The sequence below is a fragment of the Staurois parvus genome, unplaced genomic scaffold (assembly GCF_062004578.1).
Source record: "Staurois parvus isolate SC_StPar_1 unplaced genomic scaffold, SC_StPar_1.0 ptg000244l, whole genome shotgun sequence".
Classification (NCBI taxonomy): domain Eukaryota; kingdom Metazoa; phylum Chordata; class Amphibia; order Anura; family Ranidae; genus Staurois; species Staurois parvus.
This window is the reverse complement of record NW_028318040.1, coordinates 8,866,275-8,892,903: the sequence shown is the minus strand read 5'-3', so window position 1 is coordinate 8,892,903 and position 26,629 is coordinate 8,866,275. Positions and strand designations below refer to the sequence as shown.

General features: G+C 41.4%; 1 protein-coding gene across 1 annotated transcript; it reads right to left on the bottom strand.

The window, feature by feature from the left end:
• Nucleotides 1-2,567: 2,567 nt before the first annotated feature.
• Nucleotides 2,568-20,058, bottom strand: LAMTOR3 (late endosomal/lysosomal adaptor, MAPK and MTOR activator 3). The gene is made up of 7 exons (XM_089680557.1): nucleotides 19,965-20,058; nucleotides 14,899-14,936; nucleotides 10,272-10,306; nucleotides 7,951-8,009; nucleotides 6,230-6,363; nucleotides 3,367-3,430; nucleotides 2,568-2,962 (listed from the first exon to the last, which is right to left on the bottom strand). The coding sequence occupies exons 2-7, from the start codon at nucleotides 14,905-14,907 to the stop codon at nucleotides 2,892-2,894; spliced, it is 372 nt and encodes a 123-aa protein (XP_089536683.1). The 5' UTR covers nucleotides 14,908-14,936; nucleotides 19,965-20,058; the 3' UTR covers nucleotides 2,568-2,891.
• Between the last annotated feature and the right edge of the window lie 6,571 nt (nucleotides 20,059-26,629).

Sequence of the window (26,629 nt, the reverse complement as noted above, 5' to 3'; positions counted from 1 at the left end):
TTTCCAAATCACATGTGGTTTAGTCACTACTCCTATGTGAAACCAAGCTTGTCATAGCTCACACAGGAGCGGTCCAGGAAACTTCCCTGCAGGGATCCCATGCTGAGTGGAGAGTGGGCATGTAGGAATGTATACTATGGTGTCAGATGCTCCATATACACAGTGGTAGAAGAGAAGAGAAAGTGGTAGGGATTTTTAATGGAACTATTAAGGAGAGAAAGCCACTTCACTGGTCTAGGGATTTTAAATCCCTGTGGCTTTCTCTCCTCTCCTTTGCAGGGATGACAGTGTGGACTAGGACTTTTTGATTGGTCAGCACCACCACAAGGATGGTGTTGACCAATCAGATGCCATCTAGCCCAAAAAATCCCCAGACCTGTGAAGTGGCTTTCTCTCCTTAATAGTTCCAATGGTACAAACAAAAGCTGCCAGCTGCCTTTATTTGTCCACAGAAAGGGTTCAAGGAAGAGAGGGAAGTGGGTTCCTTGTTTTAACGATTGTTGTTGGGCTAAATCAACGAAAATTTTGTAGCCATGAGGTAAGGTGGATATTCTGGCCACATGCAACAGATGCTGTTTGGTGACATAATAGTAGAACTTGGCCAATACCCCCCTTAGGGATAGCATTGTTGTTTTTCAGATCAGCACGCAATGGATTTTGTCCATCTTTATTCTATCCAGGGAGATCTCTTAGAATATGGCCATGGGGATCCAATTCCAGTAGGATTCTGATGCATGGATGATTTTCTGTTTTTTTTTTTTATGGTCCTCAAGGACATCTTATACGAAGGAAAAATCAGTTTGTAGGGTCTTCATCTCTTGTTCATTTCTTCAAGGGCAGTAGGGGAAATATGTTTGTTTTAAAATATTTGATATACGATAGTTGAGAACTCTTATATGCACAGCATTTTTACAGCAGTTGGTGGTATTTAAATAGCAAGGTTAATTTAGCCTTTGGAGGTCTTTGCTGCCTCTTCTCTTCTGGTTTTTATAATGGCAATTTTTTTTTTCCATTTTGTATAGAGCAGGGAATGGTTAAAAACCCTGTCAGGTTTTAGTTATTGTCATTTTCTCCCATTGGGGATATTCTAATTAATGTCCTATCCTGTAGACATCTCTGCAAAGTCTGGAAAAATTCCCTCTTGACAGTGCTTCTGTTCTTATTTTGATGACAACTCAAAATTGTGAATTTTACAGAGTGAATTTCCCAAGCGGAGACACTGACAACAATGAAAACCTAACTAAAAACAAAAACAAGTTCTGACGTTAGGTAAACCTTTAATGGATTGCAAACTATGATCTCTCAGGGTGCAATCGCTCATAATTAGTAGTGCTTAGTCTCTGCTTGAATATATGTGTGTGCCAACAAATGAGCAGTAGCTTTGTTTTAAATTGGTCAAGCAGGTCTAGTTAATGTAATGAGATCAATGCTGGGCAAAACCGTAAACTTCTTTAGCCTTGATGATCCAAGTTACTAGAAGGCTGAGCAGAAAAGTGATCCTCTCTGCTTTTATTAAGTAAAATTTTTCATAGGTTTCATAGTCTGAAAATATCAGTCTGAGCAAAGATGATATTCTTTGCCCAATAAATCAAAGTAAATTAGGCAGGGCCTGTTTTATACAATGTTCTCCTGGTACCCTAGGCTACCAACTTTCCAAGTGGAACCAGGGTAAGCAAAGCAGTGAGAACAAAGCTTCCCCATGCATTTGACACTCAGGAGGGTATTGATCATTTGGGACAACTGCCTGCTTCAAATACAATGTTCATGTATGAGTGAGGTCCTATGAACTCTGCTGGGCCATGCAGTTTCTGTGATGTATGTTACAGGCATGCTTTACATACATTACCATTAATCACTATAGAAGAGGGATGTGCTGAAAACCACACCAAATGCAGCAAGCAGGATTTTGTTGATGCACTTCCAGAAGCACCAAAATGCAGAGGTGTGCAACTGCAGTTTGAAGAAACCCATTCAGGGCAAAGTGACAGGCACTCTTGAAAGAACCCACACTTACTGATACATTCTCTGAGCTCCCTTGCACTGCTGTTCCTCCATTGGAGCTGGGACTCCAAATGCCATGTAAGTGCCATGTTTGATTGTGTCAGAGCTTACACAGAGTTAAGGACTTCCTCATCTTTCACATAGGGCAGCGTTCTATTGGCTGCTGAGGCCTGAGTAATGCATCCTAGTAGGAAGGGGAGGAGGTCACATGCTGTGCTTAACTGGAAGGACTGGATATTTCCTGATGCCTCCGATAGAAAAACAGAGCAATTGAGGAGCACTTTGAAAGCTAATATCAGCAGGTAAAGGGTTGTTTTTTGCAAAAGAACTTGTCACTTTTGCCCTGAATAGGCACAATGGAAGTGTCTTTAACTCAAAAATGTGTGACTTACATATTTAAGAAAAGAGGAAAAAATGTTTAGTATAATTTAACATTCTACATATGCAAGTTTTATTTTGAGCAAAAATTGTGCCAAACTTGAAGTATGAAGGAAATATAAATGACTTTATTAAAGTTGCTTTGAGACTCGTAGTGAGAAGGGAATAAAAATAAATCGAGCCAAGGATTAATATTATAATAAGCTGTTTTCACATTTTATTTGTAAGGTTCTTGCTAGACAAGGAATAATATGATTTAATACAAAATATTCCCCAAAAATGGGACCATTTCCTCCACAGTGTTACCCTTATTGGTGTGCATCTGGATACTCGTTACAGAATACAGACCTTTTTCTACAAGCTACAAGAAGTGCGCCATTTCCACAGCAAAGCACAGCTCCAACCAAAGCTGTGAAGAAGTACAGATTCTTTAGGCTGCTTACTAGCAGTCTTCTTTGGAAACAGCAACTCCCCATCATTTGAAAAGTCCATAAAAATCATATTTGGTTTGTTCAGTTTTCCACAACTTGCCGCAGTTCTTCAAACAAAGGACCAAGCTCTTTCTCTAAGCTGAGTATCAAACCTTCGGAAAGAAAATAAAACAACTAGATTTAAGATAAGCAGGGACCTACAGTGCAACCTGCCTGAGATTTGGTACTCATACACTGAAGCTGTAATGTAGTTAACAGTATATTACAAGTCATGTGACTGGTGATAATGTAAAGCACGTGTACTGTACATCCAACTTGGCTATGCAAAAGGGATTTAGCTGAATGCATTAGTTGGCGACTTGGAAAGTTTATACCTCCCCTGCTAATATCTGTGTCCCCAAAAGAAGGCTGCACAAACAGTCAGTCATACTGGCCAGTCATACTTTGCAGCTGCAATTTCAGGACAGATTGCTTACTTTCAGATATATACATAACAGAGAACACCACCAAACAGATCTGAGAAAGAAGAAAAACGAGATGTATATAACAAACATACCTGTGTTGGCATTGCTGCTAGCTATGAAGCTGACAACCAGTGGCAGTCTGTTGAACTGGACTACCTGTGTCACAAAGAAATCATTTAAGACACTGCAAAGTCACGATTCTACAGCTCATACTTATTTAAAATACAAACTACATAGGTTGCTGTTGGTGACTGCTCCTGAAAATGTTTGTTGTAACTACCATTTTTTTCTCCAGGGCCTTTCAGAAAATATATAGAGTGTGGGAGCTCGAAGCAATCATCTAGTTTAAAAATGCACATTTTTACATATATTTGAGAAGCATCAGAATTAGCTTGGGCAGCAAGTGGTTAATATTGCAATAAAAAAATACTGCAGTATGGCCACTAGACGGAGCTGACAAATATAGGAGATAATCATATGACAAACAATATGATGATCATTTGTTGTGCATGTGTGAATGCTAAAGACATCCGCATGGCCATTTATTTATTTATTTTTTTAATAAAGTTTTTTTTATTGAACATTTTACATTACAGAAGTGGTAGATCATATCCATGGTTCTCTGCAGTCTGAGTTAAGAGGGTATACATAGATCACTGAACCTCAAGGTGGTAAACTATCCGTTAGGTCTGTGTCAAACAGAAACTCCATTCGCATATATTAAAAGGAAAATTGCCACCACAATCCCATCATATGTTGTGAACGGTAGCACAGAATAATGCTTTGTGGTAAAACAAATTTACGCAGCGCTTTACATATATATTGTACATTCACATCAGTCCCTAACCCTCAAGGGGCGTACAATCTAAAGTCCCTAACTTACATTCATACACACAAATACTAAGGCCAATTTAGACAGGAGCCAATTAACCTACCAGCATGTCTTTGGAGTGTGGGAGGAAACCAGAGGAACCCACAGAGGCACAGGGAGAACATGCAAACTCCAGGCAGGTGGTGCTGTGGTTGGGATTCGAACCAATGACCCTAGTACTGCCAGGCAGAAGTGCTAACCATTTAACCACTGTGCTGTCCGACATGCACATGGTGTCATCAAAATAATTTTATGATCATATACCTAAACTGGATATTATTTTAACTACCTTGAGTTCAGCTTTAAACAACCTTTAACAAGGACAGTAAGGTATTACTAAATATCAGCATAAAATAGAAAAATGAATCCTTGCTTCTGAAGCTTTCTTCCAGTTATGATCTTTCCTGCTTTAGCAGCACCAGTATTTTTTAGATTTTGTTTCCAGTGACACCCGCAGGTAAAACCTGGCACTACATTTACTGATTCAGGTTTAAAGATTGCACATGGAGTACAAGTGAACAAGGCTTAGAAAAAAAGATTTCAGACTATATTATATAACCACTCACCCTGAATGTTCCATTAACTAGGATTTAAACTTTGGTTAGAAAGCGAAAAAATGTATGGTTTAGCATACTCCAATATGTATTATATAGTATTGCTGCAAATATCTCTCAAATAAACCATTTATCAGTACCAGTACTGCACTGGAAAAGCAGCAGAGCACGACAGCAATCTAAATGGGCACACGTAAACATACTAATCGGAGTAAAAATAGGCTGACAGAGTTCAAAGAAACACAGTTACCTAGAGACCATGCAGGGCAAAGTGACAGTCTACAAAGGACATCTCCCCTGACCCCCTTGTAGCCATCTTACATGCCCTTTCTCACAACCCCTTGCTCCTCTGCAGTGAGAATACTTAGCATTCGTATGTGTGTCAAAGCATGTGATCTGCTGCCTTGTGTGCCAGGCCTAGAAGCCAATGACTATGCCAGAGCACTGTCACATGACCAGGCGAGAATTTTTACCACTCCCCCATGTCACTGACCTAGCCAATTTCAGTGCCTCCTGTAGAGGAGCAAGGAAGCGCATGTAAGGCAGTACTGTGTCTTAGTGATTAGCAATTCTGCCTTGCAGTACTGGGTTTCTCATTTCAAACCCAGGTCTGCACACTGTCTGCATTGAGTTTGCAATTCTCCAGTGCTTGTGTGGGTTTTCTCCAGTTTCTTCCCAAACTCCAAACACATTCTGGTAGGGTAAATGTCCAGACTGGTCCCAATATGTGTATAGATAGGGACCTTAGACTGTAAACTCCTTGAGGGCAGGGACTGATGTGAATGTACAGTATATAAAGTGCACATAAATTGACAGTACTATATAAATACCTGTATTAGGAAATAAGGGGGTCGGGGAGATGTCCTTGTATGAGCCTTTAAGTCCAATGAAAGAGTACAGCCCCTTTCACACAAGGTGAAATCTGCTCGTTCAATGGGGGATCTGTCCGCTGATCCCTCACTAAACAGAGCGGGTGGATGACAGGTCAGTGTCCCCTCATGCACAGCAGACAAGGACACAGCCTGCTCTGCTCTAAAGGCAATCGGAAATAAACAAACCAGCTGTCTGTTAATACCCGACTGCCATTCCATCCGATCCACCTAGATGTGGGAGAACGAATCCCCTTCTGTTTGTTTTTAGCGGTTTGGATTGGATTGGAGGTAGGCAGGTGCTACACAAGTCCGTTCGCATCCACCTCTCCATAGAGGAGAATGGAAGATCTAATCAGGTCCGTCTGAAAAACGGACAGATAGACCCGATTGGACCAATTGTGTGGCAGGGGCCTTATAGGACTGTCTGGTTTACAGGTTTTTTTTTTTTTTTATTTCACACTCTTGTAGTTGCTCTAGTCACCCTATGCCCAAAGTGGTGCCAAAAACTAGGTGAATAAATACATTTCATTGGTTCTTGTGACGAGGTGTGTGCTGTTGCTTCATTGTGCATTTAAATGACATTCAAGAAATGTAACTGCAAATATTTTTCTTCATTAGTACATAACTTTACTGTAGCTATGGCTAGAACAGCACATACCTGATATGTGTTATAATAGCAGATGATACTTTTGTTTTTGGAGAGTCCCAGTTTACTTCCCTGGTCAGTAGCCAGTGCAAACGTAGATAGGAAACTAGGCCGCAAGGCATACTCCGGAGCGTTTTCATTGGCAACTATTTTGAAATGATCAGAAAGTATTTGTTAACATCTTGTTTTCAGTCTTTTAAACCTGTTTCCAATTCATGATATTTTGTGAGATGCTAGAGAAGAGGCATTTTATACTTAAAGTAAATGTTACTTACAGTAGATAGGCCATGGTTTAGGCTTGCTCAAAAAAGAAAATAATGACCACCAGGCAGGTCTACAGTGGTGACTTCCTAATGGAAATTAACAGACCCTAGCTCATCATTGTGTATCTTAAAGTGAAACTTAACTCTCCTTTTCTTTACAGACAAGGAAGCTGCCATCTTAGTCTCTGTTTAAATTGCAGTTGCCATGGTTGCTGCACATGTGATCAGTTATGACACCAGTCATTTGATGGCTAGACAGTTCAGTTGAGCGCACAAGCAACTGTGACAGTTATGATGCATGGCATGCCTTAAAAATGGGACTAGTTTGGGAAATGGTTAAAGTGGTTTTAAAGGCTCAAGGTTTTTTACCTTCATGCATTCTATGCATGAAAATAAAAAAAATTGTGTGCAGCAGTGCCCCCAGCCCCCTCAATACTTGTCTGAGCCCTATTGCGATTCAGCAATGTGCACAACATCCTCGGCTGTCCCAGACCTCTGCTTCCTCATAGGCAGAGACAGCAAGAAGAAGCCATTGGCTCTCACTGCTGTTAATCACAGCCAGTCAGCCAATGAGGAGAGAGAGGAGGTGGGGCCAAGCCGCAGCTCCATGTGTGAATGGACACATGGAGCAGTGGGTGCTCCCATAGCAAGGTGCTTGCTATGAGGGCACCCGACAGAAAGGATGAGCCAGGAGCACCACCGGGGAACCTGAGAAGAGGAGGATCCAGGCTGCTCTGTGTAAATCCACTGCATACAGCAGTTAAGTATAGACATGTTTTGTTATTTTACAAGAAAACAAAATGGAACCTTTAGTATCGCTTCAAATAGATGTATTGTGTTCCATTTTAAGGAATAGAACTGAAAGAACAATAATCTGAATCGAAGCTTCTTTAGGCTGGTCTTAAACTGGCCACAGACAGTTCTGGCTAAAGAAAAAAATGCCCAACCCCCCCTTACTGCCAGGATATTGCATTCTGACACCGGGACTTGCTGCTGTCGGAATACACTGGCCAGCGGCAGCAGCTGGTAATCGTAAAAGTAATTTTAGCATATCCCTTCAACAAAAGTCGATCAAACAACTGACTTCTGTTGCGCAGAGGTGGCCACAAGCTGATGGAAACTCAGCTGGTTACTGCTGAACTGGTTGCATTGCGATCAGTGTATGGTCAGCTTCAGGCTAGATTCACACCTCTGCATTTTAGTTTGGTGAGTTACCAAATCCTGTTTGCTGCATCTTAGGTGCAATTTCCAGCAAAACATTTTTTTTTTAATGTATGGAAGCTACTGCATGTAATAGGCATCTAAAAGACAATACTACAACTACACTGCATATTACAAGTGAATTCAGCTTTAATCCACACTGGTTGGCTGTTACTGTTAAAGAATAATTTGAGAAATTGATTTTTATAATATTAATGGGTGTCATACATTGAAGATCTGCTTTCCTGTGGTATACACTTCCCCTCTCACCTTTAATAACAGGAACACCATCTCGGTCTGAAACCACAATGGCATGAAGCCCTTCCACACTGCAAAACAAAATAATTAGATTGAATGTTTGCTGGATAATTTGTTCAATAGAGGTCACAATAGGCCGCAAGAAAACAACTGCTAAAGACATACTCCGCCATGAAATGTATCTTACATAGAAATTAAATAGATCTAAACCCAACTTTGTTACGTCTTATTCGAAACCCAATTTTGTTAATTTTTATTCATGCACAAACTTTCTTTTGTTTTTCTTTTTAAATGTGTCACAAGGTCCAGTTTATCAGGGAACTGACAATATTTTTCTGTATTTGTTCTTGAAACATTTGCTATTAGAAATGGAAATCCAGTGCCAGTAGTTTTATCACAGAGCGAAAGAGAAAAATCTGCATCTCCGAGCTTTTCTAGAAGGGTATATACATTGCACTTTTAAATGCATGTAGCTTGCATCTGATACAAGTTTGAGAAATTTCTGAGTTTCATTTGATTTGCTTAACAGAGGAATTTGAATTTTCTTTTTGTAATTTTTTTTTTTTTTTTTTAATTATAGGTTCAAAAAAGCTACAACAGAACTGCAGCTGACCCTGCCTAAAGCTGGCCATGGATGGATTGAATCTTGGTTGGTTCAGCAGGGACCAGACGAGATTCAATCAATCTATGGGCAGGCTGATTATATTGAAGTCGATCCGTCAATGAACTTCAGTACAACCAGCCTGCTGGATTTTTAGCATGCAATGATTGTGTTTTGTCCAGTGGGAAGACTCCCTGCTGGCAGAACATGACTGCTTTGTGGGAAGGATTCGCCCCATCAATACTGACTGTGTGGATGGAGGAATCAAGCAATTTTAATTTCCAATGATTAGAATGCAGTTCTATAGCAAGCAAACGTATGTGTACACACAAAAAAAATGAAGGTACTGCAGCTTACCAGTCTTTAGAAATGGTGGCTGCATTAGTTTTCATTTCAGGCACTTTGTCTTTGTTTTCACCTTGTGATGCTGCCAGTAAAACACCTCCTCCCTTTTCTGTGGCGCAAGCACGCATAGGGGTTGATTTACTAAAACTGTAGGGTGCCAAATCTTGTGCAGCTGTGCATTATAGCCAATCAGCTTCTAACTTCAGCTTGTTCAATTAAGCTTTGATTAAAAAAAACTGGAAGCTGATGGCAAGATCTAGCGCAGCTCTGCATAGAAACCACTCTCCAGTTTTAGCAAATCAACCTTATAGACTTCAGAAGTGGTACAACTCTGCTCTGAATTGAGGTGCAATGCAGCAGTATTGCCACATCATCACAGAAAAGTGCATTAGGTGGATTTCACCAGCAGGATTAACAGGTATATGATGGAGTTTGCATGGGGACTGAGAAAAGAGAAAACTGTAAATGCAGTTATAATTAAATGTCGAAGCACAAATTTTTTTTAACAGGGGGACTTAACCTCCTTAGCGGTGTTCCCGAGTGTAGCTCGGGGTAAAATTTCAATACCAAAAGCGGTAACCCCGAGCTACACTCGGGTTTACCATGCGGCGTTGCTCAGGGGGTCCCTGCAGCACTTACCTTGTCCTTCGCTCCTGCGATGTGTCCCCTGCAGCGTCCCCGGCCATCTCCTCCGGCCGATGCCGGCATCCGGCTTCCGTGTTCTGGTCCCTGTGATGTCAGGACGTACGGGCGCCGGAACCGGCAGGAAATTAGAAAATTTTAAAAAATGTCATTTTTGCTGTCATTGCTGTTTCAATGCATTTCACATATATTTTGTCCCTACTGCTTTGTCCTGTGCCCTGCCTGCATTTTGACTGTTTTTTCTGCCTGGAAACTTAGAAAAGTCCGTGCCGTCCAAAAAGCATCCCTTTACGTCAAAAGCGGTTTTAGAACAGCGATAGTAAATCAGAACCACTTGCAGAATTGAGTGATGATTCATGGGGAAATTCGTCATCAGACACTGAAAACGATTTTGCGACTTTGCTCAGCGATGTGCGAATTTGCCTCTGTATTTCAAATTTCAGTGTTTTTGGTTTGATTATATTATTGAATTAAATTTATTATTTTTTATGATTATTTATTAAATTATAATTTATGATTTCGTGTTTCAAATTTTATCATACCCGGGATGTTTACTAGACTCTTGTTCGTACAGATTTCAGTGAGTTATTCCTAAAAATTACAGCCTACAATAAAAAACTACATATTTCCATGCAAAAAACTGGTACCACTTTCAGCACAAAAAAAATCGAAAAGAATCATACCGCCAAGGAGGTTAAATATGCCACATGTACTGCTGTCAGTATATAAACAAAAGCCGGCTTACCTAGGAAGCTTTTTATAGAGGAATCTCCTTAACTCCTGTGAAGCAAAAAGTGTTATAGAACGGTCATACTCATGTGATCATTGTCTGATAAAGTGTAAAGTTTCTTCACAGCCAACAATGGAATGTTCACACAAACCAGTTTTGTATCATTATGAACATAGCATTGTTATTACCACACACAGCCGTAGACCTCTGCAATGTTTCTGCAAGGAAACTTTACGCATTTCTCACAGTGACTAGTTCAATAATACACACAAATATTTTCTCCTTTATTTTCACCTGGTGATCTGGCCAGAAACACACTTCCTGTTTTAGGGTTCCTCCTCTATTTATGGAGGAGCAATGGAGTTACCCATGGACAGCAGCATTGTCTTGAGAGGGGGGTGTTATATGGACTTCCATTGTTGGCTGATGGACTTTACCATAGGTCAGGGGTGGGCAACTCTGGCCCTCCAGCTGTTGGTGAACTACAAGTCCCATCATGGCTCTGCCTTTGGGAGTCATGCTTGTAACTGTCAGTTTTGCAATGCCTCATGGGACTTGTAGTTCTCCAACAGCTGGAGGGCCACAGTTGCCCACCCCTGCCATAGGTACAGTAACTAATATATTAAAGCCTAAAAACAGCAGTTTTTAGGTACAGAAACAGTTTTTTCCCTTTTGGCATAAAGATTTTAACTAAATGAATAAAAGCTGACAACTGTAAGCACGCCTGTCATTATTAAATGGCTTGCCCTAACCCTTAAAGTGGTTGTAAACCTCTGAATTAAAAAAATGAACAAAGCATATCCTTCTACAGTGTGCACTTGCTTTGATCCAAAGCACCCAGTGTGATTTCTAACTTTTCTCACCTCCTTCTGCTATTTGTATGAGTCACTTCTGATCTTTTATCCAGATACCAAGCAATCTGAAGAGACCTCCCCTCCAGCACACAGAAGGTGACCAATAGCCCTATTTGTGCATGTTTCCCTATGAGACTGTGTAGAGGAGTGAGTGCCCATTCCCTTCACTCAGGTCTCATATTACACTCAGGTTTACTCTATATGCTGTGAATTGTGTGACATCAGGTCCCTGCCTTCTGAAGCTCAGAAATGCTGAGCAAACTGTGCACCTTGAACAACTGAAAAGGTGAGAGGGCTTCAGATAAACAGGAACAACTTATGTAGGAGGATTTGTTTGATTTCTATGTATTACCTGAGGTTAGTCAATTCAATGGGTATATATAAGGGTTTACACTTCCACTTTTGCTATGCACAGCTTGGTATGGTAAAAAGGAAGTTGAAAGATAACAGCAGGAACAACAAGCCAAAAAATAAAACAAATAACTTACAGGAAGGACTCAGAAAAACAAAGATTTCTTGGTAATGTTAGTGACAGACTATGTCATTTTTTTTGCCTTTAGTACCACTTTAATGCGGGTTCTAATAAAAAAAAAAAAAATATGATGTTCTCACTGTCCAAACCTTTAATAGGACATCGTCCAAGAAGAATTTTTGAGAAGACACATCCTGTTACCTGTAAACACCTGCCACCATACTTCTGTAACCAAAAATCTCCAGGTTTTAAAGGATCAGAGCATTTTGAAACAGTAAACTGGATGATTATATAAGCATGTTAAAAGGCATTGAACAGTGTTGTGTTCTTAACCATCGCATGGAAAAAGATGGTTATTTATACAGCAAACTATTAGATATTTGCTTTTGCAGAAAGCTCAGTTTTCAGGTAGATAGATTTAAAAAAAACAACAAAAAAACAAAAAACTTAAGAGACAAATAATTAAAGTGGTAATAAACTCTAATTTTTTATATGTACCCCCAGGAAGTTTATGCAATAATGTGATATTTTTAGCACATTATGGCAGACTTGCTTGTCAAATGCAGCCCTCCAGCAGGTCAGGGCACTTCCATCTTCGCCTTCCTTCCTTCCAGGTTTGCTCTCTCCGGCCGTTTGAAAGGCTGGACGGCGTTGACATCACTCCCCCATGTGCACATATGAGTCACTTCACCGGGGCACAGAGCAGGTGCCATTAATGTCTGAGTTGCGCATGCACAGCTCAGTGTACATTACCACTGACAAGCTGGGAAAGGCATCTATGACAGGAGATCACTAGGTTCTCTCCCCTTTTATAAAAACCCTGCCTGTCAGTGGGATTCTACATTTTGAGTTCAATATCACTTTAAACCTACAAACACTACACTTCCAAAGCTTGCAATTTAAAGTGCATGTTTGCAACTAAAGTAGGCTTATCAGAATTGCAATAGAAGAACAATAAAGTAAATCCGTCATGAAGCCTTGGTTCACACCATACACCGCATGTGAATTTCACAGGAACTGGACCACAATACTGTGCAATTCACATGTGCTTCAGTGCGGTGCAATTGGAGCCCATTCATTTTAATGGGCTCAAATTGCATTGCACCAAAGATGTGCATGCACCAATTATGGAGCCGCATTGCAACCAGATTGCATGGTCATTTGACTGTACACTGTGCGATCCGATGCAGGCAAACACATTGCATTTGAGACCTGCGTTTGAGGTATTAAGATTGCACTGACACCTGCTGCAGATTGCATTGGCAGTGCAACTGGAATTTGGTGCAGGAAATGCGCACGGGTTGTGGCATTTCCTGCACCGCATTGGTGTGAACCTAGGCCAACACACTATTTTTAATTAAGTAGTATTTGGAAAGGGCATCCAAAAGTGCCTATATTAAAGCAGAACAAAATCCACCTATTTAATGGTTTCCCAAAACAGTTAAAAACAAGGCTTGGCATAAAAGATAACTGTTACCCTTACTAGTGTGCTTATGTTAGGTTTTACCTGGACTGTCAGGCCGTCAAATGGCTGGTGACATAACTGATTACAAGTTCAGCACCATTCTGCAAATAAATAAAAGCTTCCTATGACTGGCTGAGTCAGATCATGATGTCATCACCCCTCCATAGGAGCTTTGTATTCATTCATAGAATATAATGCCTTCTGTGAATGTCTGAGCAGCGTTAAGCCAGACTCAATCTTGTTCTGGGAGTGAAGCGGGAAGTCCCTCTTCCACTGCAAGAATACAGCACAGTATACTGTATATCGGGGCGGACTGACAACTCATAGGGTCCCCGGGCAATAGGGGATCATAGGGCCCCTGTGTCTTTGCCCAAACTCAAAAAAGCCTATGAACAAGGTACCAGGGGTATCTCATGGGGCCCCCTACTGACCCCGGGCCCTCGGGCAGTGCCCGAGTTTTCAAATGGTCAGTCCGCCCCTACTGTATATAACAGAAACTACATACTGTTAATATAGTGCACCCAACAAGCGTACCAGTGCAATACATTGTTTGAGCCAGGAAACATTGATAATGGAGTTAGGCTTCAACTACATGCATAAGTATAAAGCAGAACCTCTGATATTACTGGTAGCCTGCATATATCAGTGGTATATACCAAGGCTTGCTGCTGAGGTCATTACAACCCCCAAGTTCCCAATGTGAAGACATGGTTGTGTCATCTGATGTACATTAGACTTCATTCATCTTCATCGAAGGTTCTCTTTAAACTATACACACGTAAAAAGTTTTAAAACTCCTGCCGTCTAATAACTGTCTTCCAACGTCTTAGTATATAGCTTGTTATGTCCAGCCATTAATTGGTAGCAACTTTCAGAATTAGGAGTTTATTCACACTATATGTGGTGATTTATTTTTTTCTGCAAAAGAAAAAAAAACAGATCACTGCTAGGACACATAGAAAACAATTGTTTCTATGTGCCCCATTCACAGCACAATACCAGTGTGATGTGTAGTACAGGGCAGAAAAATACAGACATGCCATCAAGGAATGGGACTAGATCTCTCAGAATTCATCATTCCTACTCCACTTTAAAAGATAAGTTCACCTCTTGACCAAAAATAATGAATGCACATTTTTTTGCAGGTAAAAAAAAAAAATGCATTTATTATTTTCGGCTGCAGGAGCCTGGAAAGCACTGCAATCAGCAGATCACTGGTGCCATGCAGGTCTCCTGCAGACCTGTCAGTATAACTGCTTGTCCATACGGGATGTCTGGGCAAGCAGATATACTGACAGGAAGACTCAATGAACTACCACGGCGCTCCAGAGCACCGTGGTAGTTCATTGAGAACTACAAGCCAACAGCCGCTAAGGCTGTTGGGGCTTGTATTTCAGTCATTTGCAGGACACTGTGAATGAATGACAAGGCATAGGCCTGCATAGCTGTGTTGCTTGTACAGGAAACCCCAAACGTCTGTCACAGGGAGGGTGGGCAGCGACTGCAGCATTGGTAACATGTTTCACCCTAAAAATGGGTGGAACATGTGCCCAATGGTGATCTTATCATTTAAGGTATACAATCTCTCTCAATAGCCTTACCGTATACTGCAGCTACATATGCTCCATGTTGGAGGGAGAGGGGAGGTGGTCATGTGATGAAACATGGGTCCTCAACGTTTTGTGACAAGTCAGGGAACCTTCTTGATTTTATGTCTCTCTACAAATTCATTAAACTTAGACATACTCATTACAGAGCAGTAGAGGGGGTCCTTGTATTTTTTTATTTCATCAAAATGGTATACACTGAATTATCCTTGAATCTACACATGAATGCGCGAAGGGCACTTACCTCAGCCATTGCTTATTGCAGATCACGGTCACCTTTACCTGTGGGCAAAAAAAATAAAAGAATCCTGAGACTAATGATCAGTGTCTACATTATAATCAGATCATTTGAGCCCCCACTACAGAACTCTGTGTTGTACAATCTAATCTCATGAATGGGAGTTCATTCATTCCAGCACCAAGGTTTGACAAGTTAAATGAGCGTTGTATGCGCAACTCAGTGTACATTCTAAAGAAGATGTGAGCAGGCAAGTCCATTTTTTTTTATTGCAGATGAGCCATATATTTAGGTTGTTTGTGATTTTTACTATCCCAGCTACTGTATCCAGGTAGAATATACCTTGTTTTTGCAGGATAAATTGGACTTTCACTTTGAGTAACGGATATCTATGATTTATTGTTTATTTATTTATTTCAGGCACTTATATAGCGCCATCAATTTACGTAGCGCTTTACATATATATTATACATTCACATCAGTCACTAACCCTCAAGGGGTGTACAATCTAAGGTCCCTAACTCACATTCATACATACACATACTAGGACAATTTAGACAGGAGCCAATTAACCTCCCAGCATGTCTTTGGAGTGTGGGAGGAACCCGGAGTGCCCGGAGGAAACCCACGCAGGCACAGGGAGAACATGCAAACTCCAGGCAGGTGGTGCCTTGGCTGGGATTCAAACCAGGGACTCTAGTACTGCCAGGCAGATGTGCTAACCATTTAGTTTCATTATTATTAAAGAATAAATGTCCCAAAATAATAATAATAAAAAAAAAAGTTAGCTGTAAATTTCTTGCTTTTGTCATAGTCCACCACCAACAATCCCCAAAACAAAATTCTCCCACTCCTGGCGTTCGCAGCAATACCACGTCTATATTTGTTGATTGTACCCGTAAGATGCAATATTTTTTTGTCTATAACACACAGACACTAAAAGTTTTTTTTTTCTTGTAATCTAAAACATACTGGCCCTGACCTTTGACCCTAACAAAAACCTGGATCAGCCCCTGCTCTAGCTTTTTTTTTTTCCCCTAGTCTCACAATAGTAGGAGATCAGGAGATGTTGATGACAGCATGGTCTCAGTGCAAGGAGCACATTAGAGAGCAAAGTTTCAGTACAGACACCGGCAGCCCACTACTGCAAGGCCACAAGTATTAGTTAAAGCATAACTAAACCCACCATTCCCGGAATAATTAGATTCAAGGAGTGCCAAGTGTGCTTACCTTAGGTCTCAGCCACACCGATCAAATGGTGGTTGTCATTATTTATTTATTGCAGGTACTTATATAACGCCATCAATTTATGTATATAGTTAGTACATTCACATCAGTCCCTAACCCTCAGGGGGTGTACAATCTAAGGTCCCTAACTCACATTCATACATACACATACTAGGGACAATTTAGACAGGAGCCAATTAACCTACCAGCATGTCTTTGGAGTGTGGGAGGAAACCGGAGTACCCGGAGGAAACCCACACAGGCACAGGGAGAACATGCAAACTCCAGGCAGGTGGTGCCGTGGCTGGGATTCGAACCAACGACCCTAGTACTGCCAGGCAGAAGTGCTAACCATTTATCCACTGTGCTGCCCAATGTCATAGCTAATCACATGTGCAGCACCATGGCAACTGCAGATCAAACAGAGGCTAAGATGACAGCTTCCTTGGTTCTAAAAGGAGAGGAGGGTTTAGTTCTACTTTAACACACCAGGCTCATATTTATCTCTTTTTTTTTTAAATAATTTTTCAGTATAAATGAAATATGATAGTATGGATGAAAATAAACCACAATTGTTTTTAAAGCTTTGTAATTTGAGTCTCATGTCTGTTAGTACATTGTCTTGTACATGTGCCCACATGCAGTGAAAAGTAGTGTAAAGCCGGCCATAGATGGATTGAATCTCAGTCAGTTCAGCAGGGACCACCCGAGATTTGGTCCATCTATGGGCAGGCTGATTGTACTGAAGTTGATCCACTGATCTACTTCAGTACAACCAGCCTGTCGGATTTTTTATTTCAATCACTATTAGGGGCTGTAGCCGCCAGCAGTAATCACTGTGTTCTGCCAGCAAGAAAGGCTCCCTGCCAGCAGAACAGAATAGTGCTACAGGGGGGAATTCCCTCATCAATACTGAGGGCCAGTTCACACCAGTGTGTTGAGCTCAGTTTTATCGCAGTTGTACAGCACAGATCAACAGAAGGACATCTGAAAAACAATAATTACCAATGTGTACTATTCACACTGTAACACTGCATTACGTCAATGGACATCAAAATGTATGTCAATGGACATCTGCACGTGTTAAAATGAATGGAAATTTAACTGTATTTTCCATTCATTTTAGCGCACATTACTGTGAATTGGCCCTGACTGTGATGATGGGGAAATTGAGCAATTTTCTTGCAAAACATGTATAATGTATGGCCTGCGTTTGTCTACAACGGGACTATCCAACAAACAGTGTGCAGGAACTTCTTTTGTGGCCCAAGAAATGGCATAGAAGGAACATTTTCTTTTAAATGAAATACTTATAGTAAGACTTGCCTTTGCTATTACTTTTAAGAATGTATCCTCTCTTCTAGCTCTGCTAACAATGCCCTGGCCACTCTTGCTGACTTCAGGTACGTGGGGGTGCCCTTTGTGCCTGCCAAGACCTATGGAGTTTTGGTGGAATCTTCAGTAGATGTGCATTCCCATTTAGAACTTCAGCCTTAGGCCTCATGCACAGAGGACGTTAAAACAACTCTCCTAGAAGATTTCCTCCTGGCAGCAGCGTTTTTGCAGAAAAAATGCCCGATGCTTGTAAAAGTATCTAATGCTTTTACAAGCGTTCAGGCATGTTTATAAGCGTCATCCACTTGGCCATTAATTCATTTAATTGGCCAAAGCAATAATTTATTCTGGCCATTGAAATTAATCAACGATCAAGTGCTAAACGTGCCTAGAATCAACATGCGTTTAGGAGTGTTTACACACGTCATGTTCTTTCTGACAAAACGCTACTGCTTCTGGATGCACTGGCCCCGGGTATTTTTTTTTCCCTCCCTGTACACACTGCTGCCATTAAATGCTTCTAAAAGCCTGTGTGTGTATGGACACATAGGATAACATAGAGGGCCGTTTACTAGAAGTAAAAAAAAAAAATGCTTGACACCACTAAAAGTGGCTGCAAAAGCACCCTGTGTGCACGAGGCCTTATTTTCTCACCTACATTTATACATAATGGCAAACTGTACACTCACAGGTACAGCTGATCAATTGCTTGGTAACACAAATTGCTGATCAGCCAATCACATGGCATCTAGACATGGTGAAGACGACTTGCTGAAGTTCAAAGAGAGCATCAGAATGGGGAAGAAAGGGGATTTAAATCGGAGTTCCAGTCAGTTTAGTGTTTTAAGTCAGCAGCTACAAAAACTGTAGCTTTTGACTTTTAATAAACACACACTTACCTGTCCCAGGATCCAGCGATGTGCTCTCCCACGCCGTCCCTTCTCTCCTTGGTGCTGGTATCACAACTGTGGGCATCAGGCTGTGACAGTTTGCAGCTTCACAGCTGGATGCCCACTCTGCATGTGCGAGTTGTGCTGTGCATTCTGATTGGTCCGGCAATCTTCTGGGACCTGTGAAGGTTCCCAGGAGACTGCGGGAGGAAGGAGGGAGCCAAACGTCCGGCTCACTTCGCTGTGGCAAACTGAGCCAGAAGTGGTAGCGGGTACCTCTCAAAACCAGATAACCGCTCCCCCCCAAAAGGTGCTGAATATGGCAGTGGAAGGGGGGAGAAGGCAAACAAGTGGAGCTTCCACTTTTGAGCGGAACTCTGCTTTAACCCCTTGGCGCCGGCGCCTCCCAGCCCTTTAAGGGTTTCAGAAGCCGGGAGTTGGGGTGAGGTTTTAGGGTCATGTGATTTGCGGTCACATGATCGGGAAAGGTCCCGATTGAAAGAGATCGGGACCTTTCCGTGAGTACCGTACATGTGTGCTAGGAGCATGCAGGGCATGCCCTCTCAGCACGTTTTTCTTAATTATACGCAGATGTGTGGCCGCTCGGCGTCAAGGCCCAGACACTGGGGGGGGGCACACATTTGTGTGCGGCCAATGCAAAGAGTTTAAGTGACTTTGAACGTGCCATGATTGTTGGTGCCAGACGGGCTGGTTTGAGTATTTAAAAAACTGCTGATCTACTGGGATTTTCATGCACAACCATCTCTAGTGTTTACAGAGAATGGTCCGAAAAAGAGAAAATATTCAGGGAGTGGCAGTTGTGTGGACAAAAATGCCTCGTTGATGTCAGAGGAAAATGGGTAGACTGGTTTAAGATGATAGAAAGTGAACAGTAACTCCAATAACCACTCGTTACAGCCAAGGTATGCAGAATACCATCTCTGAACACACAACATGTCAAACCTGGAAGCAGATTGGCTACAGCAGCAGAAGACCACACCGGGTAGCAAGGTGTACCTAATAAAGTACCCGGTGAGTGTATATGAAGCCTTTTCTTTTTAAGGGGCACATGACTCGAGGAGATATAGACACTACTATTGCTGATCTCCAAGTCTGAATATACTCCTCCCCTGACTTTCATGCTGATCCAACGCTTTCAGTATTTTCTGGGTGAGCAGCCTAGAACACATATGTAGACTGGAAGCATGCACTTCATTTGGACTTTGCTGGCCTCCTATGGTAACAAAGCCAGACAATTAGCAAGACGTCAGCAATGGTGACCCTGTACAGGGCTCCTGGAATCAGCTTGTTCCTGCAGATCTAGGCACAATGGTTATTAGAAGTGCAGAATATCACTTGTTTTATAAACAATCTGTCAAAACCTGCATTCTTCTGATATCAAATATACTCAGCACTCTAGAAGTGCACAACCTGGGGATCCCCTGCAATGTGGAACAACAAGCCCCAGCATGCAGCACAGCCAGACCCTTGTCACCCACACAGGGCTGCCATCCCACTTGAGTGCTGAGGAAGTCTATGTAATGGGGAACAGTGTTCGCACACAGCCCCACCCAGACCAAGTCTAATGAAATGATTACAATAGAACAGGAGAACACTCACCATCAGATACTTCCCCTGGACTCAGCTCTACACAACACTCAACTCTGTTACTTCCCAGCCATACAGCTTCCTACACAGCTACTGTCAGCTGACAGGAAACAGAAGTCACAAGACCGGGCATAGCTGTCACTCGTGACCCTGCGTCTATAGGCAGCCATGTTTGTTATGGGCGAAGATACTGGCAGTGCACAAGTCGCCATGTTAATGCTTAGTTACTCATAGCTTCTGATTTCATTTACATTGACATAAGCTGGACTGATTTACCTGACGAAGGTTTCTGTCAAATGCTTGTAGGTATCCTAGCTCACATATCTGGGATGTATCCTGTGCCACAAAGCTGCATTCATCTGCATTCTATATGGTCCTCATACACAACACTGACATTGGCCTTTCTGGATCAAGGAGCCTTGTATGTACTTACAGTGTACAGGACAAGGGAAGTACTACTGTGCTCAGCCCATGTATACAGAATAAGTACAAATACTGAGAATTACATGGCCAAAAACATTGCTACCCCTGCATTTCTGTCAGATAATGCACCACTTCACCCAGAAAATTGCAATTATTACAGGTACTTCTACAGCGCCGTCCATTTATGCAGCGCTACGTGCGTGTGTATATATGTCATATAACATTGGGGGTCACACGCATGTACTGGATGGTTATATACAGAGAAGCAATTGCACATGAGCACGTGGAGCACAGAGCCTTAAAGGGACGGTTCACTAATTATCTTCTCTTATTGGGACACTGTTAATATTTATACGCACAGTGGACAAGATTTGGAAAACGCATGATCAATATGGGCCTCCCTCCTAGATTGTAAGCTCGAAGGAGCAGGGACCTTGAACCCCTCGTGTATCGCATTGTATTGTTATTGTTCTGTCACATGTTCTGTCTCCCTTTGTAATGTACAGCGCTGAGCGAACTATTGGCACTTTATAAATACTGTATAATAATAATAATAATAATAATATGAAATAGAGTGCGTTAATGGTTATATAAGGTGATACATTGGAAGCACGGAATATGTACTGTATGTTATTGTAGCATTGTCACACAGCAAGGTTTATGTACATATTATTAGTATTTGTTTACACAATATTGTGCTGCATATTTTGTATATTATATTCTATGTGGGAACACTATACATGTTAGCTGCAATATATTTGATTATTTATTGATTATATTGAAGTGGATAGGCATATTGCACTGTAAGTTTTTCACAAAAAAAAATATAGATAGATAGTTAGGTCCATATATATTTGGACAAGGCACAAGTTTAGTTTTTTTCAGGTATTTACCAAAACATGTTCAAGCTATAGTTATATAATGGATAAGGGCTGAAAGTGCAAACTCTCAGGTTTAATTTGTACAGTTGTGTTCAAAATAATAGCAGTCAGACATCACTAACCTGATCAATCACTGTTTTTGGTAGAAATTATATTTCTACACTGCAAATAATTTACTAGCAGGTGTAGTAGAGTAATAGAAATCCAACAGACCCAACAGTCATGACATGCATGCTGCTGATTCTGTGTAATTGAATCACTAATTGAAAGGGACATGTTCAAAATAATAGCAGTGTGGAGTTCTATTAGTGAGGTCATTCATTCTTTGAAAAACAGGTGGAAATTATTGCCCTTATTTAAGGAAGGAAGGCAGCAAATGTTGTACATGCTGGTTACCGTGCATTTCTCTCTGAAATTCTGAGGAAAATGGGTCATTCCAGACATTGTTCAGAAGAACAGTGTACCTTGATTAAAAAGTTGATTGGAAAGGGGAAAACATATAAAGAAGTGCAGAAAATGATAGGCTGCTCAGCTAAAATGATCGCAAATGCTTTAAAATGGCAACCAAAACCTGAAAGACGTGGAAGAAAGGGAAAAACTACCATTCGAATGGATAGAAGAATAGCCAAAATGGCAAGGACTCAGCCAACAATCAGCTCCAGGAAGATGAAAGAAGGTCTAAAGTTACCTGTGAGTACTGTTACAATTAGAAGACGCCTAGTGAATGTTTGAGTTTGTATAGAAGAATACAAACACTGCTATTTTTTTGAACAGTCTAATATTCACTTTTCTTCAATTTTTTTAGAGGAACAACACAAATTTGATATTTTTCTTCATGTTTTGATTTGGAATAGAATGTGTAGTGTTCCCAATGCATTTGTGTGTATGGAAATAAAAGCTATTAGAAGGATTTTGAGCTTAATTCACTTTTTTCGACACACTGCTATTATTTTAAACACAACTGTACATCCAAATTGGAGGAAGGGTTTAGGAATTACAGCTCTTAAGAGTAGCCATCCCCCCTTTTTCAAGGGACCAAAAGTAATTGGACAATTGAATCAAAAACTGTTTCATGGCCAGGTGTGGGCTTCTTCGTTATTTCTTCATCAATTAAGCAGGTAAAAGGTCTGGAGTTGATTCTAAGTGTGGTATTGGCATTTGGAATCTATTGCTGTGAACCTACATCATGCGTTCAAAGGAGCTCTCCATGCAAGTGAAACAGGTGATTATAAGGCTTCAAAAATGGAACTATGCCTATAGCAGCAATATTAGGAGTGGCCAAATTAACAGTTTGGTACATTCTGAGGAAAGAAGAAGGCACTGGTGAGCTCAGCAACATAAAAAGGTTGTTAGGGGAAAAGACAAGGAAACCCTGGCAAATGCACCAATGCCCAATATGGCCACACTAATTTGCGCAACAATATGTGCATGGCACGTAATCGCGCATCCTTGTGTGCAAAAGCGTACCGGCACACGCAGGGCGTGATAATTGCTGACACTCAGTGGCCTTTATAAGGACTGCAGCTCCTCACAATAATTGCTGGACTATCGTCAGCCCACTGTTTCTGTGTTTATCCTCCTGCTGATTGTCTCTTACCAACCTGGCTTGACCTTGACCTGCTTTGGCTCGTCTTGCTCTCTATCCCTGCTTGATCCTGATCTTGCTCCTGTCTGATGCTCTGTGTATGATCCTGGCTTGATCCTGACCTTGCTCCTGTCTGATGCTCTGTGTATGATCCCGGCTTGATCCTGAAACCTTGCTCCTGTCTGATGGTCTGTGTTTGACCCTGGCTGTGGCTGCTGACTTTGCTTCCTGCTCTGCCCATCCACCTTGATTCACTTGTCCTCTGGAGGACCTCCTCCTGCATCTGGTCCGCCCCTGGGTATCATCTCATCAGGCATCATCAAGCATCCATACCATTGGCAACCCGTAATTCTTTGGGCACTGCACCTTCTGTTACCACCTTCAGGGGTGCACTGCACTCCGCCGTAAGGGGAGCGCTCTCTCCACTCCAGCCTCCGGTCAGGTATGTGACAAAGGCATGGACGTCCACGGAAGACAACAGTGGTGGGTGATCACAGGATCCTCTCTATGGTAAAGAAAAACCCATTCACAACATCCAGATAAGTGAAGGACACTCTCCAGGAGGTGAGCATATCATTGTCAAAGAGAAGACTTCACAAGAGCAAATACAGAGAGTTCACAAGGTGCAAACCATTCATACGTCTGAAGAATAGAAAAGCCAGGTTAGGCTTTGCCAAAAAACATCTAAAAAAGCCAGACCAGTTCTGGAAAAGCATTCTTTGGATGGATGAAACTAAGATTAATCTGTACCAGAATGATGGGAAGAAAAAAGTGTGGTGAAGGCTTGGAAGAGCTCATGATCCAAAGCACACACGATCATTTGTAAAACATGGTGGAGGCAGTGTGCTGGCATGGGCATGCATGGCTTCCAGTGGCGCTGGGTCATCGGTGTTTATTGATGATGTGACAGAAGATAGAAGCAGTCGGATGAATACTGCAGTGTTTAGAGATATACTGTCAAGCCAAATGCAGCAAAGCATTTCATTTGTCCAATTACATTTGAGCCCCTGAAAATGGAGGGACTGTGTATAAAAATGGTTGCAGTTCCTAAAATTTGTACTTGATATTTATGATCAATCCCTTGAATTAAAGCTGAAAGTCTGTACTTCAAATTCATTTGGATTGTTTTGTTTTAACTTATTCTGGTGGCATACAGAGCCATGAAAATAAAAATTAATTAAATAATCACTAATTATCTTGTCTTAGACATATTAAAGTGTTTATTTTTATCAACGATAAAGCACTATGCACTTTTCTCTATTTACATGATCCGTATGAGGAATGCTTTAAGGGCTGGATCAAGGAAAGATCTGAGGAGGGAGAGATCCATATGACCATTCAGGCTTACATAATAGCCCTCTATCTGCAACCTTCACCTGCATCACCTCAGGCTGATTGGAAGGAGAGCACACAGATATTTCATCCCTGCTGAACTCTGCACCAAGTTTGTTTTGCCTTTTATTTAATTTCTATATTTTTCAATTTTTATTTTTGATATTTATTTCTTAATTGAATATTTATTTAATCATCGAAGGACACAAATTTGAATAATTTTGCACAGACTTTTATTTTGGTTTTTTTTATCACCAATTTGATATATATTTTTCTAATTTATTTATTCATTATTATCAACACGTTTGGGTATTTATTGGTATTACAATCATGTATGGTTACACATAAAAGATCATGCAGCTATTAGAGATTTAATGCAAATACAGTTTTTATACTATATACAGGTAATAGGTCGTGATAGAGCGCGGCATCTATATTTTCTTTTGTATGCACTGATAACTCTTTTATTTATGAGGGTGAGCAAGATAGCCTGCGATCTTATTGATAGAAACTGTTTATTATACGCCTTATTGGCTCACAAGTAAAATTTTTTATATCCATCTACAACTCTCTCTTTGATCCTCCCAAGACCTTCTGCTCTCTCGTTCCTGTGTCACCTCCTCCCATGCCCACCTCCAGGACTTCTCCTGAGATTATCCCATCCTATGGAACTCCCTACCCCAATCTGTCTGACTAGCTCCTAATCTATCCCCCGTCAGACGATCCCTGAAAACCGTTCTCTTTATAGAAGCCTATCCTGCTTCTAACTAGTAAACTGCCTTTTATTTCCTCCATCAGCTCATCCCACCACAGCTATTACCTTTTGTATCACTCAACCCTTCCTCCTAGATTGTAAGCTCTAACGAGCAGGGCCCTCTGTTTCCTCTTGTACCAAATTGTATTGTAAATGTTATGTCTACCTTCATTTTGTAAAGCGCTGTGCAAACTGGTGGTGCTATATAAATCCTGTATAATAATAATAATATACAGTGGGGCAAAAAAGTATTTAGTCAGCCACCAATTGTGCAAGTTCTCCCACTTAAAAAGATGAGAGAGGCCTGTAATTGGCATCATAGGTAGACCTCAACTAAGAGAGACAAAATGAGAAAAAAAATCCAGACAATCACATTGGCTGATTTGGAAAGAATTTATTTGCAAATTATGGTGGAAAATAAATATTTGGTCAATATCAAAATTTCATCTCAATACTTTGTTATATATCCTTTGTTGGCAATGACAGAGGTCAAACGTTTCCTGTAAGTCTTCACAAGGTTGGCACACACTGTTGCTGGTATGTTGGCCCATTCCTCCATGCAGATCTCTTCTAGAGCAGTGATGTTTTGGGGCTGTCGCTGGGCAACACGGACTTTCAACTCCCTGCAAAGGTTTTCTATGGGGTTGAGATCTGGAGACTGGCTAGGCCACTCCAGGACCTTGAAATGCTTCTTACGAAGCCATTCCTTCGTTGCCCGTGCAGTGTGTTTGGGATCATTGCCATGTTGGAAGACCTAGCCACGTTTCATCTTCAATGCCCTTGCTGATGGAAGGAGGTTTGCACTCAAAATCTCATGATACATGGCCCCATTCATTCTGTCCTGTACATGGATCAGTAGTCCTGGTCCCTTTGCGGAGAAACAGCCCCAAAGCATGATGTTGCCACCCCCATGCTTCACAGTAGGTATGTGTTCTTTGGATGCAACTCAGCATTCTCTCTCCTCCAAACACGACGAGTTGTGTTTCTACCAAACAGTTCTATTTTGGTTTCATCTGACCATATGACATTCTCCCAATCCTCCTCTGGATCATCCAAATGCTCTCTAGCAAACTTCAGACGGGCCCGGACATGTACTGGCTTAAGCAGGGGGACACGTCTGGCACTGCAGGATCTGAGTCCCTGGCAGCGTAGTGTGTTACTGATGGTAGCCTTTGTTACGTTGGTCCCAGCTCTCTGCAGGTCATTCATTAGGTCCCCCCGTGTGGTCCTGGGATTTTTGCTCACCGTTCTTGTGATCATTTTGACCCCACGGGGTGAGATCTTGCGTGGAGCCCCAGATCGAGGGAGATTATCAGTGGTCTTGTATGTCTTCCATTTTCTAATTATTGCTCCCACAGTTGATTTGTTCACACCAAGATGCTTGCCTATTGCAGATTCAGTCTTCCCAGCCTGGTGCAGGTCTACAATTTTGTTTCTGGTGTCCTTCGACAGCTCTTTGGTCTTCACCATAATGGAGTTTGGAGTGTGACTGTTTGAGGTTGTGGACAGGTGTCTGTTATACTGATAACAAGTTCAAACAGGTGCCATTGATACAGGTAATGAGTGCAGGACAGAGGAGCCTCTTAAAGAAGAAGGTACAGGTCTGTGAGAGCCAGAAATCTTGCTTGTTTGTAGGTGACCAAATACTTATTTTCCACCATAATTTGCAAATAAATTCTTTCCAAATCAGCCAATGTGATTG